Source organism: Callorhinchus milii, unplaced genomic scaffold (assembly GCF_018977255.1).
Source record: "Callorhinchus milii isolate IMCB2004 unplaced genomic scaffold, IMCB_Cmil_1.0 Scaffold1, whole genome shotgun sequence".
Lineage (NCBI taxonomy): Eukaryota > Metazoa > Chordata > Chondrichthyes > Chimaeriformes > Callorhinchidae > Callorhinchus > Callorhinchus milii.
In genome coordinates, this window is record NW_024704742.1 from 86,324,719 (window position 1) to 86,340,657 (window position 15,939).

The 15,939-nt window shown below is 41.3% G+C and overlaps 1 protein-coding gene across 2 annotated transcripts in view; it reads right to left on the minus strand.

Moving 5' to 3' along the window:
* Window positions 1-5,923: 5,923 nt before the first annotated feature.
* smc5 (structural maintenance of chromosomes 5) overlaps window positions 5,924-15,939 on the minus strand; it is a 54,415-nt gene continuing 44,399 nt past the window's right edge. For both annotated transcript variants that reach the window (XM_042332728.1, XM_042332719.1), the window contains exons 20-24: window positions 14,265-14,369; window positions 9,946-10,065; window positions 9,019-9,198; window positions 8,735-8,830; window positions 5,924-8,145 (exon numbers count right to left, since the gene is read on the minus strand). In XM_042332728.1, the coding sequence (XP_042188662.1) occupies window positions 8,008-8,145; window positions 8,735-8,830; window positions 9,019-9,198; window positions 9,946-10,065; window positions 14,265-14,369 (639 nt within the window). In that variant the 3' untranslated portion in view covers window positions 5,924-8,007. The remainder of the gene's footprint in view (window positions 8,146-8,734; window positions 8,831-9,018; window positions 9,199-9,945; window positions 10,066-14,264; window positions 14,370-15,939) is intronic.

Genomic DNA, 15,939 nt, shown 5'->3' on the forward strand with positions numbered 1-15,939 from the left:
TGCAGTCGGGCTTTCAGTCTATCTGCCTTCACCCTCTGGAACTCCATCCTTTCACCTGTCCCCTTTGCTCACTTCCTTCAAGATCCGTCTCAAAGACCTTCCTCTTTAACCGCGGCTCCGGTCATTCCCAACCCACCACCCCACCCCCTTGGCTTCCATCCCTCTCGAATCCAAACCCCAGCTTGGGTGCAAACCCTCAACTGTCCAGCATCTTGAGAAGTCCTCCCAACATGAACAACAACTTGCATTTATGTAGCGGCCTTCTCTGGGGGTAAGGTCTTGGAGTACTTATATAAATACAATTTGGTGTTGTTGGTTATTATATTGTATATCCAGATCACAATGGAATGTGAACTTTTTCTGTGCCCTCAGTTGAAGTTTCATTATTATCACTAATAGCATTCTTGACTAGTTGGACTCCACCACGTTTTTGTAATGTCAACTGGACTTTAGTGCAGTACTGTATTCCACTGAACTAAAATAATAAGCCCCCCCACAACCCCCATATGTTCAATAGATTTGACTATCCTCAGTGGAGGAGGGGAGGGAGGGGGATGAGGGAAGCAGGTAGTCCTTCGAACTAAGTTGGTTCTAAATTGATGTGCATGGCAATGGAATATTGGAATCAAGTAAATTTTCTGTGGTGGTCTCAGTAGTTCAATTCCTGAGCAGGTGGGTCCGCAGCACTCCAAGGCACTGACAAATCAGTCACCCGGAGCGGGATATTTCCCAATAGCGACTGACTTCACCAACAATATCAGTAGTCCAGGTGCCAGAATGAACCAATAACTGTACAAACATTAACTTAGCAAAAGCAAAGTTTTTGTCTGAAAGTTATTGGTGACTTGTAGCATATTGGTTAGAGCACTCGCCTCGCAAGCAAGAGCGCTCAAGTTTGATTCCCGGGCATTGGCAGAATCGCTTTCCAGGAGGAATAATCCCTTCAAAAAAAAAAGCAAAAAAACTTAATCCACGACTCTTTGTGGAATGCTGCTGTGCACAATTGGCTGCCTTGTTTCTCCCACAATTCACTTTACAGCGTATTCTGTGAAGCGCTTTGAGGTGTCTTTAACAACATAAGTGACTATATGAAATGCAAAGATTATTATTATTGAAATTCTTCTTTTGGCCTTTAACAGGAGAAAGACCCTTTCTGTGCAAGTGGACCAACTGCACCAAAAAGTTTTCTCGTTCCGATGAACTGACGCGGCATTACAGAACCCACACCGGGGAGAAAAGGTACAAGTGCCCGATGTGCGAGAAATGTTTCATGAGAAGCGACCACTTGACAAAACACGCTCGCCGCCATCCGGGCTTCCATTCCAGTCTGCTTGAGAAACCATGCAAGAGAAGTTAATCTTTCACACGCACAGAGCTCGAGGCCTCTCAGATCAATATCATGAAAGACAATCTATGAGGGGAACAGATTGGTCAGACTGCTCAGGTCATTTGCAGTCTGCGGGCCTACTCGTCTTTGCTGCTAAAGTTGAATAAGTTAATCAGTTTGTATTTCCTTATTTTAATGCTATGGTATTGAGCATCCGGCATCAGTTTTTTCAATTCTGGTTAGGATTTTGATTTTGGGTGCACACTTGCTTGGCAGTAACATTGACTGCCGATTTTATTTCACTTGCAATATTTAACACCATTTAACACAAGAACTGCCGTGTCGTCTGGGTATGGTTAAAAGCGTGGTCTTCGAAAGGATAAAGCCTCATAATGGGTGATTTCACTTTCTGACTTTGGAAGATTTACTCTGAAAATCCTAAAACCTATCGGTGGATCCATAGGTTTGGACAGAGGCTGAGTTCTGCCTTTAATAAACACTGGAAAATGTTCTTTCACCTTTAGTTAAGGATGTAAAAGGTACCTGACTATGCAGTAGGTTCATTCTCACTGCCAGAGCTCTAAAGATACAAGACTCTCGGTCTTCAATGGTCAGTAAAAGCAAAGCGAGTTACAGATTGAGTGCGACTCACAGATTGAGTGCTTTGGTGGGTCTCAGTCCAGTGGTTGCTCAACATAACTCATGTAAAACTGAGTGTAGAGGTTGAACCTGCCTTGCTGGAAGTTGTCCATCATGCTACCCTTTTAAGCAAGGTGAATTTCCTGGCCTCAAGACAGTAGGGGAATGAAGTCCAACAACTTTTGGCTTTTTAATGGTTTTGTTCCCTACCTTTTGGGGGGAAATGCTGAAAAATCTACCTCCTGTTTCTAATCTACAGTACCAGTAAAGTATCTTCACACTGTATGTCTTCAATTTACCCATCTGTGGCATTTCTGCATAAACATGTTAATTTTTAAGCAACAATATGTACTATGTATGTATTGTCCAGTTTAAACCATTTATTGCATATTTCTGTCGTATTTAAAAGCAATTATTCCTACATTCAGCATGTGGAACCTTGAATTTTATTTTTAAAAAGTTATAAACAAGTAAAATCAAAAACTAAAAGTGCATTTTCTTGATTGATAAATGTATAAAGTGCCAGAATTAAATCCTTGGCTTGAATCATTAGGAAATTAAACTTGGTATCAATAGAAAACCTACAATGTATCATTATCATAGGAAGTTCAAATGTACAATTGAGAGATTTTATTTTTAAAAAATCGCTTGAAATTGTAGTTTATTGCATAAAATAACATAATAAAATTCCACTCTGGTTCTGCACTGTTTGCCTCCAGTAGATCACAGAGTAAGTGTTTTGGCCAAGAACTATTACAAAAAACATTCAGTGTTAATCCTCTCTTTGGTCAACTGGTCATTGAAACCATATGTCCTTACAGGTTGAGTACAGGCAATGTGCATCTAATGGATAGTTTGAGTAAATTGCTCACTTGTGCTGGTATGGGGTTCCAAGAAGGTACTGGCCTGGAGGCTGGAAGGATTTTGCTTACTGCAGCCCACGTGTTATCCCATAGAATGAATTGCCCTTTGAGTTAAGAAAAATGTATTTCTGCTGATCAGCAAAAGTTGCCCTAGAATTTTGTTCCCAAAGTGCTTTGAATGCGCTAAAACTGCTCGTCAGTTGTTGCAAACCATGCACATTTTAATGCAAATGCCTCATAAATTTTTAAAAGGTAAATTTGCAAGACATCTGCAAATCCCACAGCCAGTAAAATGAACGATAGACTTTGTACACAATATGGTCTAAACAAATCTGTACAATTAACAAACACCACAGACATTGCCTCATGTCCAAGGTGATGAATCCCAGTGATGATCCTCTTACAAGTAGTTTTGTGCTTGAGTCTACAAGCATGGGGCAATCCCATGAGTTTCAAGATTCATTTAAAAAAGGTTACAAAGACCAGTGGGTCCTCCACTATTTGTTAGACTGAAAAGCTACTGCAGGATGGTAGTTAGCGTCCCGACTGCCTCAGAATGATCATGATGGACATCATATCAGGCTTGTCACATCAGCATGTAGGAAATAGTTTGCTGTCACAACGTTCTGTCACTTTTTTTTAAAACTCAAGGTTTCTAAAATTGTTTTATTTAACCTCATCAAACATCTTGCTTTAAACTCAGACGAGCGAGGGAAAGATTCACACAAATTTGGATGCAAATTCCTAACATAGGAAATCCAGATGCTTGCATGGAAATAAATGTACAGAACAGCTGATCAACACTCAAATCCATGCTTATTCGGTGGAAGCAGTAAAATATGTACATAGATTCTCTCCAAAACCACAATAAACTTCCCTTGTCCCAATTATGGCAAAGAAATTGCAGTAGTTTGGTCCATAAGTTGAAAACCAGTCATCAGTGTCTAGACAAATATCATTTTATTTCAGATCTCATTCTGGTTTGAGATAATAATGTAGTGAAATTCAGTACAAAAATATTTTTACAGAGCACAGCTTTCCCTTCAGCTTTTAATTGCAGAATGGTGCTTTACTGGCTGCATTTTTTAAATCTCTGGTTATTATGTGATGTTTTGCCCACAAAACAGTCAATTCACTTTACAGTACATTCCATGAAGCGCTTTGAGGTCCGAAGATGTGATAAGGCGCTAAATCAAATGCAAGGAATATTACTATTTCAAATTTCTCAAATTTAAGTCATGGCTTGCTCAGATGTTTTTGTGATGTATACTTCACTTTCCAATTGTATCACCAAGAACCAATGGGCAGTGAGTAATGATAGTCCTTGTATTTGATACAGTACCTTATCAAATTGCTAAGCACTTGTTTTCTATAACCGTCTTAACTACATTTATGGGAAAAGGTGGCACCCGATTTATGCTGGCAATGTCCTAACAACAGACATAAAATGAAGACTATTTTTTAATCTGAAGGATCTTTTGCCCACACAACAGAGAAAATTCCCTTCTCTTGTCAAATAATGCCATGCGATGTTTAATGATCACTTGAATATGCAGATGGAATTTCACCTTAAATTCTCATCTGAAGGAGAGCATTTCTGACAAAGTGGTGTTCCCCCAGACTGGATTGGAGTATCAGCCTTATGGACTATAAGCTTAAAGTCCCAATGTAGGCCTTGAACTCAGAACTTTGATTCAGAGGCAAGTGTCAACAATTAAGCCAGGCTGCCTCACAAAAGATGCTGTCCCATTGTAACATTAAGCTGTGCATATGAAATAGTCACACGGTTTGATGTGCGGTCTATTCAGTTAATTAACCCTGGCCACCACTACAATATGAATCCTGTAGCTCAGTAGTTAGAGCACTCGCCTCGCAAGCGAGAGACCTCGGTTCTATTCCTGCAGGGTGAAATGTTGGCCAAGTTTCCTTACTCAACACTCTTCTGTTTACCTAGCAGTAAGCAGGAACCTGATTGTTGGTTGATTGGCGGATCGCTTTTCCAGGGATAATAATCCTTAAAAGAAAAATTTGGTCACTCAATCCACGACTGTCTGTGGAACACTACTGTGCGCAATTGGCTGCCGCATTTCGCCCACAAATATACAGTCAATTCACTTTACAGTATATTCTGTGAAGCGATTTGAGACATCTCAACAACGTTAAAAGGCATTATATTAAATCCAAGGATGATTATTAATGTTGTTTACTTGCAAACTGCTGGTAAGTTTTACTTCTGCTTAAAATTATGCAATAAAACCATATAGAGCCATAAGAAATCCATGAATAGAAACAAGCCATTCGGGCCATTATGTCTGTGCCGGCTCCCTCAGTTGCAATCCTTTCAGTGCCATTTATCTGTCCTTTCCCCATAGCCCTCTAGTTGACTCTTTTGAAAGTATTTGTCTAGCTTCCTTTTGAAGGCCAATATGGATTTTAACTCAACTACCACTCTCGGCAGGGCATTCCATATCCTAACTACTCTTGTGTGTGAAAAAATGTCTCCTAACATTCCCATTTTCAGAATCTTATGCCCTCTAGTCACAGACTCACTGACCAGTAGAATAATTTCTCATGACTATATCTATCAAATTGCCTCAGAATTTGTAAAGAATTTTATCAGGTCACCATTAATTTCTTTGTTCCAGTGAAATATGTCCCAGTCTCCCCTCATAAGCCAAACCACTCATCCTTGGTATCATCCTAACAAATCTCCTCTGTACCCCCTCTACTGCCTTGACATCTTTCCAAAAGTGGACTGATCAATACTGCACACAATATTCTAACTGTAGTCTAACTAACAATTTAAATAAGTTTAGCATGATCGCTTTGGTTTTATTTTCTAGATCCTTATTTATAAGACCCAAGAATCCATTAACTTTTTGACAGCTTTGCCCACCTGCCCTCCCACCTTTAAGGATTTAGGTATGTTATCCCCCAAGTCCCTCTGCTCGTCTAATCCTTTTAATATTTTACCATCCAACATATCCTTGGTCTCCTTGTTCACCACCCCAAAATGTATAATTGCATATTTGTTCACACAGAACACAGAGAAACAACTTTACAGTAATCGTTACAGTACTCCAACTGGGAAGAGTTTTTTTTAAAATAAAAGCTATTTATTTGATTTGAAATAGACAGCAACAAACTTGCCTGGCATTACATATAAAATATCTTATAAAACGTGATTTACAAAACACAACCAAATACATATTACAAAAGATATTAGTGGTACAAAACAAAGGATTCTGCTGCAAGGTTTCACCTTACCAATTCACAAGCAAAAAATAATTTTAAAAAATCATGACTGAAAGTTTATATGAAAAGTTTTTTTGCATAAGGAAAATCAATTTCTCATAGAGGTATAAATAAAATGCAATGCAATGAATTGTTGCAAATTCAATTCAGTGCACCCTAAGAGAACATGTCCAAATTAATACATTTAATGGCAGATTTAATACATACATTAATTCCTTTACAGCAGCATTTGCCCACTCTCTCAAAAGTTGTAATGGTCTTTGTAAATAAATTGGATGTTCGTTTCTAGATAGTTTGTTCAAGTTGGGATGTGAAATCTGTGGTCTTTTGTGAAAATTATCTTACACAAATTAAGTTTGATGGTCTATCTACAAAATTGAACATTTATGTAAAGTAATTTGATCTTTTGTTATCTTATAAAATAAGATCACTGAAGATCAGCAGAACTGCCATCAACAAAACTAAAACAACAAATTATATTTTTATAGTAAATAACTGGCCACTCAGTCTCTCCTACCCTTAATTCTTTGATACACTAATCAAATTTAACAATTCAACTTGCACAAAATAGCACACATACTGTACTACACAGAGGCCTAGTGCTGGATCAAAAGGAGAGAGACACGCAATATTTTCCAATGGTCAAACCAGAACAACTTTCATGGAAGTGGGAAGCATGAACCAGCCTCATCAGACAGGATCACTTGAGTTCAAAGGTCACACAAAATGATGCATAAAAAGATTGTGGAATGCATTTTAGCAGATTACATTATGTTTTAAAAACTTAGAGTGATTAAAAATGGTTATAATTTATTTTCTGCCATATACTAATGGTTAGGTAGCCAATCGGAAGATTGCAAGAACAAGCAGCCCTATGGGTACTTTCTGTTCATACCATCTGATTTTCCTGTTCTCAGTCATAAAAATATCCCCAGCCCCTCACACTTGTCTTTCTTAATCTGTTTTTCTTGCCAAAAGAATCAGTTGCTTGCTAGCAGTACAGCGAGCGATATGACAGGACTCTTTACCTACTAGTATGTGTCCATTTCAAGATATGGTTTCCTGTTTTTCTGAGAAATGATTTTATAGGGTTCTCCACTGTGCTACTGATGATGCTCAGCTATATACGTTTTTTTTGTTATATTAGCTCATTTATTCAGAGTTGACAATTAAGGATTGGTTTATTCTTTAGTTCTAACTTATTGATTAAACTTCAGGTTCTTAAAAACAATTTAGTTCACTCCTTTACACAGTATGGAGGAATCGGTAGGTGAAAGGAACAGATTGGTACAAGAGGAGATTTACGATGCGGTCTGGGATGGAATATTGAGCAGTATTAAATTCTTCAAAAAGACAGGCACTGCTGCAAATTTTATAGCTGAATTGGCTCATGAGCTGTGACGTGTAGATACAGTAAGTTATTGAATCAAGGTCCCCAAAGTAATCTACACGGCAGTTTAGATATAGGCGTACCTGACACAAGAATTTACATACAACTATTCTTTGCACATGTTCTGCATATGACAGTGAATAGTTTCATACGAGTTAAATGGCTGATAAATACTGGAGCAAGAATGTTGGTCTATTGTAGGCATGTCAGTTTCCAAATGACTAAAAACACTAAAAAAGAAAATATAAAAACGTGCGGACTTTCACACACACATAAACTGAATCCTACAAGGCTAGAATGGATTCAGGATTTTATGAGAATATCTGGATAACGAGTTAAACTTCACACTTGACGAAAGACGAGATGATATTGCAGAAAAAAAATCCTTATTCTTTTGTTTCCCTTCTGCTGTGAAAGCAGTGTAAGCCAGTTCCTAGAACTTAGACCAATGAGGAATTAGAGATGCCCATATTGTTTACAAGGCAGCTCCTTTTGTAAACATAATTGACTAATGTCCAGTCAAGTGGGGTTGTTCACCTGTTGTGCACCTGTACTCGCCGTCGTCTTCTATGAAAAGCCTTCATATTCCACTTGCCATGTGGAAGCACGTGTAACCCATTATAAACACACAGCACTGTCATATTGTCATCGTAGGTTAGATTCTGTAACAGCTGTGGAAAGTGAAATTGCAAATCCCTTAGAAATTACCTTAACATCATCTTTGGATGACCTTAACATTTTCTAAAATGTTTCCCTATTAGTGAAAATTTACATGTAACTATCAGATATGCTGATGGGACCAAAGATTTTCTGTGAAGCTTGTTTGTCATTTGCGATGAAAAAACCCTACCTTTCCAGGATTAGTCATAGGTACTCCACTAACTCCCGATTAAATTAGCCAGTACCCCCGAATAAATTCAGATGAGTCACACTTGGCAGCTGAAAACCCCACCCACTAAACAGGAAACTAAGATATAATTCAACAGAAAAATATAGTGGCCTCCAGGACTTCCTAATCAATTCTGAGCACAATTGTTCAGAAATCAAGGGCCGGGGGAAGGAAAGAAAAAAATGGCATTTCAAAATATACATTCTCATTCCTTAAAGAAGAAATTATTTTTAGGAATACTGCAATTTTGACCTCTAACTAAAACCTGTGAATGCTGCAACACCAACCAGAATTAGTACCTGAAACCCATTCAGATGCTTTGACACTCATCTGTGTTTATTTTGCCTTTATAGCTAGAATATTTAGCATACCTTAGGTGTGATAAAGAAGTACTGAGAAGTATTCTCTTGGCAAGCTGTTCGTACTACCATTTCAAAAACTCTCCTCTCGTTGGTTGGATCCATTCCCTACAGTTAAACAAAATGCTAAAGTAAATGACCATTTCAAACAAACACTCCTTGAAAGTTTTTTCTCACGTTATCACTTTTAAATATGGTTTTATAAACTTTTTTTTCAAAATCAAAAAGATGGGCTATTACACTGGTAATCAGAGTGCTCAATGCTAAGAATTTGCACTTTTTTTTCTTAAAAATACCTGATTGATTTCATCTACAACACGAAAGGGGCATCGGCTTAATTCCTGTAGAGCCATTAGATACAGCATTGTAGAAACACTTCGCTCACCACCACTCTGGTGGTGATGAGTGAGTTCATGAAGTTGTGTACTGCTGCGGAACTTCACTCGAATTCGGATTCCATATTTATCGTATTCTTCCTGTAGGTTATAAGAACATAAGAACGAGAAAAGACCATTCATCCCATCAGAATCGCTCATTTCCTATCTCAAACCTTATCTCGTTACACCTTACTTTCAGATTTGAATCAGGCACGGGCCAACTCTAGTGCAGAACTGGGGGAGCTTGGCAATGTTAGGAGTGGAGATGCCATCTCCTGTCTGCCAGTTCTTTGGATGAACAGGCACTATTTGAAAAGAGAAGGTAGTTTCTCCTGCTGTCATCGCCAGTAACCCTCCAGATATTCACAAAATGGCTGTTGGGACTTTGCAATGTGCAAAATGATTATCATGCGTGCCTACAAATAACAGCCGCTGCAGTCGATAACAATTACCGTGAAGAGATTTTAACATACGACACTATAACGGTACACTTTTTTCCTTTCTGTAATTGGAGACTAACTCACAGGTGAACTTTGGGAGCACTGAGGAAATTTCTTACACTCATCACTGTATGTTTTTTGCATATTGATTAAATCACAAATTAAGCTTGCACGTAAACTGTGAAAAACATGCAGTTCTGCGAGAAAAAGACAACAGTCATATAAAAGACTGAATATCTCAAGCGTCATTAACGTTCAGGACTGCTTTCTGTCAGAGTGATCACCAGAGAAAGATGTGGGTGTGAGATGAAATATAACTGTGAAAGTACTGAAATGTGGTTGAGTTAATAAAAACATGGGTGAGTCAGAATATGTGAATATGACAATGCAATCAAAAACATCTTACCTCGTTCTCTGTATGCAGGTCAACTTCACCCGCACACTGCATTGAGCGAAAGTGCTCGCTGAATTTCTCATTGATTTGTTCTACAAGCTGCTTCAGAGGATTTAACCACTTTTCCTTTACCTACAGAGGGTGCAAAATAACTTGTATTAAAAATCTCTCCCGTGAGTTTTTCTGAAGAAAATGACATGGTTAATAGTGATTATCTCACTAAAACCCATAAAAAAAAGATGGAAAATAAAACACGTGGTTCCTATGGGGATAAAGGTATACTGTGTCTATTAATACACCATGTGTAAACCATCTGTACAGAGAAAATTACAATCACATCAACTCTTAATTATATAATTATAGAAATAAGTATATAACATGCAGCTGCAATTCCAATGTGCACACAGCACACATACCAGAAGATCCCATTGTCCTGGTGTCAGGGATGAGCATTATTAGACGGAACAATCCAGCATTAATGGCCTTATCTAATTTTTGACTTTATATTACATTTCAAAGTTAAATGCAGTCAATTGTGAACATTTTTGTTTTATCTAAATTAAGGAGAAAAAATTCTCTGGTATTTTGAGGTTTAAAAAATCCAGTAACTGAGATCATGAGAACAGTGGATTTGTCAGTTCAATCTCCCACATCATTGAATTGCCAATATCAACAATGTGCAGAATCAGGTCCTTCCCACAGGGCGGAGATGGGATGGAGTTCCAAAGGGTGGCTGCAGAGAGGCTGCAGGTTACAGATGTAGGAATTGGCAAGGCGGTGAAGGGCCTTGAAGATGAGGACGAGGATAATGAATTCAATCCTCTGAGGAATAGGGAGCCAGTGGAGTCGGATGAGAGTGGGCGGGATGGGGTCATGGAGCCTGGTGTGGGAGAGGACATGAGCTGCAGAGTTCTGGATCATCTGCAGTTTGTGGAGGGAACAGTTGGGGAGGTCGACAAGCAGGGAGTTGGCGTAGTCGAGCCTAAATATAATGTGTGGATGAGGGTTTCGGCGGCCCAAGGGGTGAGGCAGTGGTGGAGCTAGGTGATGTTGCGGAGGTGGGGTAAGGCAGAGCAGCAGGTCATGGCGCAATTGGGGGGGGAGAGAGGACAGTTGAGGGTGAAACAAGACGCCTAGATTCCTGACTGGCTCGGTGAGGTGGAGTGTGCATCCCTGGATGGTGATGCTGCCAGTGCCTGAGGTGTGGAGCCAATTAGGAGTGCCTCGGTCTTGTTGACATTCAACTGTAGAATGTCAACAGACTTTAGTTGGCTCTCATCCAGGACTTGATATCTGACAAGCAATCTGTCAAGTGGTCCTGGATTCGAAGGTGGAGGCAGAGAGGTACAGTTGGGTGTCATCCATGTACATGTAGAAATTGTCCCATGTATTGCCGCCAGACTACGGCACTACCTCACCCCTCACGCTGCTGAAACACTGGTCCACGCCTTTATCACCTCAAGGCTGGACTACGGGAACTCTCTCCTCGCCGGCCTTCCCGCCACCTCCCTCCACAAGCTGCAGGTCATTCAGAACTCTGCAGCTCGTGTACTGTCCCGCACCAGGCTTCGGGACCACATCACTCCCACCCTCGCTCGCCTCCACTGGCTCCTCATCCCCCAGAGGATCGAATTTAAGATCCTCATCCTCACCTACAAGGCCATTCGCGGCCTTGCTCCCTCCTACCTCTCCAACCTACTATCCCCCTACTTACCTGCCCGTACCCTTTGTTCCTGTGGCTCCGGTCTGCTCCACATCCCCCGCCCCAACCGCCCTACCATCGGTGGCCGGGCCTTCAGCCTCTCAGCCCCGAGGCTCTGGAACTCCATCCCCAGTGCCTTCGCCGCCTCCTCCTTTCCTCCTTCAAGGCCGGTCTCAAGACCTTTCTCTTCAACCGTGCCTTCAGCTCCCCTCTCGACTCTCTACCCCCTCCTCACTCCCTCCCTTCCCTCCCCTCACCCTGACCATTTCCCCCTTGTTCGGGTCCCGACCCAACTGTCCAGCGCCTTGGGATGTCCTCCCGACGTGAAAGGCGCTCTATAAATGTAATCTTGTTGTTGTTGTTGTATGCGGATGATGTCACCAAAAGAGAGCATGTAGATATTGAAGACGAGGGGGCCAAGGACAGAGCTCTGAGGAACACCGCACAAGATGTTGCGGGAATTGGAGGAGAAGCTGTTTGAGGGAGACGAAGTGGAGAAGGTGTGAAAGGCAGGATCTGAACCATTCAAGGACAGAGCCATGAAGGTGAGAGGAGAGGCTGTGGAGGAGGAAAGGGTGGTCAACTGTATCAAAGGCAGCAGAGAGGTCGAGGAGGACGAGGAGACAGAGGGAGCCCTGGTCACAGATGGACAGAATGTCATTTGTCACTGACCAGGGCTGTTTCTGTGCTGTGGGTGACATGGAAACACGATAGGAGATATTTATATAGTGAGTGGCAGGAGAGGAACGAGCGAAGCTGGGAAGCAACTTCTTCAAGGACCCTGGAAAGGAAAGGTTGGAAATGGGGCATTAAGAGTAGGTTTACTGAGGATAGGAGTGATGACGGCTGTTTTAAGGGGGTGGGAATCGTGCCAGTGGACGGGGAAAGGTTGATGTGGTCAGTGAGTAGAGGGGCAAGGAGGTGGAGCTGGGAGGTAAGGAGAGGGATAGGGCTGGGGTCGGTAGAGCAGATGGTGGGTTTCATGTGTGTTACATTGATGGTGAGAGGAGGGGGAGACAGGTTTGAAGGTGTGGAAGGAGGGATGGGTAAGGGCTGGAGTGTGAGGTGGACATGGGGAGGGGGGTAGCGGTTGGGAAGGCAGAGGCAACTGAGCGGATCACCTCGATTTTGGTTTCAAGGAAGTCCTTCATCTCCTCGCAGTTGGCGTTGGAGGAGAGGTTGGGCGAGGCATAAGACGGTGGGTGGAGAAGCCGGTTGGTGTTGGAGAAGAGGAGCCTGGGGTTGTCCTTGGCCTCCAAGATTATCTTAAGAGTTGAACAATGATTTAGCTCAGGCGAGGACGGAATGGTAAGTTTTGATGAGATCTCCAGCCAGATCTTCCAATGGAGCGTTAAATTACTTGAGCCAGGGACATTCAGTGGCACTCACCTATGCGTTGAGGGAGTGGAGGTGGCTAGTGTACCAGGGTGAATTGCGTGAGTATGGGGTGGTTTGGGAGATGAGGGGGGCAGGGGCATCAAGATTGGTGGAGAGGGAGTTGTGGAGGAGAGTGACTAAGGAGGATAAGTCAGTGTGGGAAGAAGCCCAGAGAAGGAGGAGTTCAGATGACTCCAGGGCAACGGAGGGGGAGGGGGCAGAGATTTTTTCCAGTGGCAGTAGGAGATGGAAGTGGGTTGGGTGGTGTTGGGGAGAGGGATTGAGGAGTTAAGAAAGATGATATAGTGGTCCAAGATGGGTTGAGATATCCAAGATATATGGATTGAAATAAAGAAAGCAATTCAAATGTAGAAATGAATAAAGAAAAATTCAGGATCGTGCTGGAACTGGAAGCAGAATTAATTTGCTGTGTGACTCCAGCATTGTTCCTTCGTTATACCTGGGTTAAAATCCTGGAACTCCTTGCCCAACGCCATCGTGGGAGCATCTTCAAAATGGGAGCACCACAAGCGGCTTGGAGAGAAGACCCACTACCACCTTTCAAGGGTAACCGGGTATGTGCAATAAATACCAGCCAAAACCACCCACATCCCAAGATGAGAATAGATTTAAAAAATCAAATGATTTGAATAATGTCAGTTCTGGTTTGGAAAAGTCACAAAATCTACAAAGCATCTCATTTACATATTGCACCTTAATTCAACATATTTTTAAAACTTCAATAGTATTTAACGCAGAATTTACAAATTGCACAGAGCAACCAAAAAAATTGCTCAAAATAATGACAAACTATTTCTAAATGTCGTACAATTATGAAGACGAATGTTGCTAAATTATACATTGATTTCAATGGATGGTTCTTAATAAATTTGGGAATATTGAGAGTTTTATAATTTAAGTGACAGCCTGGTTTACTTTAGGCTGGATTAGATGGATGTAGTTTCAAGTCCCACATCGGCTGACACACAGATGAAGTTCTGTGGAAGAGCTGCATGGTTGGAGGTGCTATCCTTCAAATGAGACATTAAACTAAGTGCTTCATCAGGTTAAAGACTCCATGGTACTACTCGAAAAGAGCAGGGAGTGGTTTGCTGGCGAAGAATCCCCCAGGTAAAATCGGTTATTATTTTCTTGGCAGTAAGTAGAGCCACACACATTGCAAAGCGACTTCTAAATCAACTATCAGAATAAGATTCAATCATGCTTTAATATGAAGCAATACTTTAATTACCTTCGAGATATTCTCCTTATAATCTTTTAATTCTGTATTTTTTCTTTTCAGTTCTTCAACCAGGTCTTCTATGGCTTGTTTCCTCTTCTTGTAATCAGCTACTATCTAAAAATAAGGAACAGTATTGAGCTGGTCAGTACGACAACTTCAATAAAAAAAATTAAATTGTGAAAACATTACAATAGTTCAAATACAAGACACATTATGCACATCAGCACAGATAACCTTCCCAATATAACAAAGTTATATATTTTTTTAAAAATCTCTCCTTTGCTCTGCCCCAAAGGCACACAATTAGTAATCATAAGAAAAATCATTAGCAGGTTTTTGGTGGTAACCAAACTTCCTTTACTTTACTTATCAATATCTTTACTTTGGGAAGCATTCAGGGTTTTATTGAAACACTTGATTCATATGGAAATATGCCTCATGTAAAGGGAAAGCTGAGGTAAGTGTACAGAAGCAAGATTACAATACGAAATATCAGTATTAATAAAAAATATATCGTGTCCATAAACTATGAGCGCTTAATAGTTGAAAATGGTTTTACTATTAAAAGCTTTAAAATAAACGAGGACAACAACAACAAGATTTCATTTATAGAGCGCCTTTCACGTCGGGAGGACAGTTGGGTTGGGACCCGAGCAGGGGGGAAATGGTCAGGGTGAGGGGAGGGAAGGGAGGGAGCGAGGAGGGGTAGAGAGTCGAGAGGGGAGCTGAAGGCACGGTCAAAGAGAAAGGTCTTGAGACCGGCCTTGAAGGAGGAAAGGGAGGAGGCGGCGAAGGCACTGGGGGATGGAGTTCCAGAGCCTCGGGGCTGAGGCTGAAGGCCCGGCCACCGATGGTAGGGCGGTTAGGGCGGGGGATGTGGACATGGTGACTTTCTATTATGTTAGTAAATAGATCACTCAATTGGAATCCTTGTAGCACCACATTTCTACACTAGCTTCAGCTTTGCCGACTGAGACACCAAACCTTTTGGCCAGTGGAGGAGTGCAGGGAAAGGAAGGAAACTTATTTTACTAGCAGTCAATGCCTCAAGTAGTAGGTCATGCAAAATCGCCTTACATTTAGGCTCATCTCCAGCCTTTGCTGCCTATCAGGTAATTTTGAAAACAACTTTGGAGCTAACCCCTTATCAACCTATCCACTCCCTCCCCTCAGCCCGCTTCATGCTCCCCACCAGTCCCGCCTCACCATCGGCGGTTGGACATTTAGCCTCTCTGCCCCCATCCTCTGGAATTCCACATTACCTTTGCCTTGCTCACTCCATTGCCTTCTTCAAGGCACGCCTCAAGACCCTCCTCTTTGACAGTGCGTTCGGCCACCCTCCTACTCCCACCCTCCCCACTTGAGCTTTGCTTTACAAATGTAAATTTGTATTGTATTGTAGTATGCATTATGATCTATCTACAAGGACAGGAGGACAATCCAACATAATTTGCACTTTAATCCAGTGTCACTGGTTCACAATTGACTAACATCAAACACACAATCATTCTGTAACAGTTAAGTAACAAAATAACACTCTACAAGACATCACAAAAGAGTAGCAAAATGAATAAATTATCAAAGACAAAAATCCTGTGATTCTAATGCCAAATGTACAGCCCTACTTATCTCTTAAGAAGATAAGCATTCTTGACAAATAGGTAACAAGTAAGATTGGTGAGCT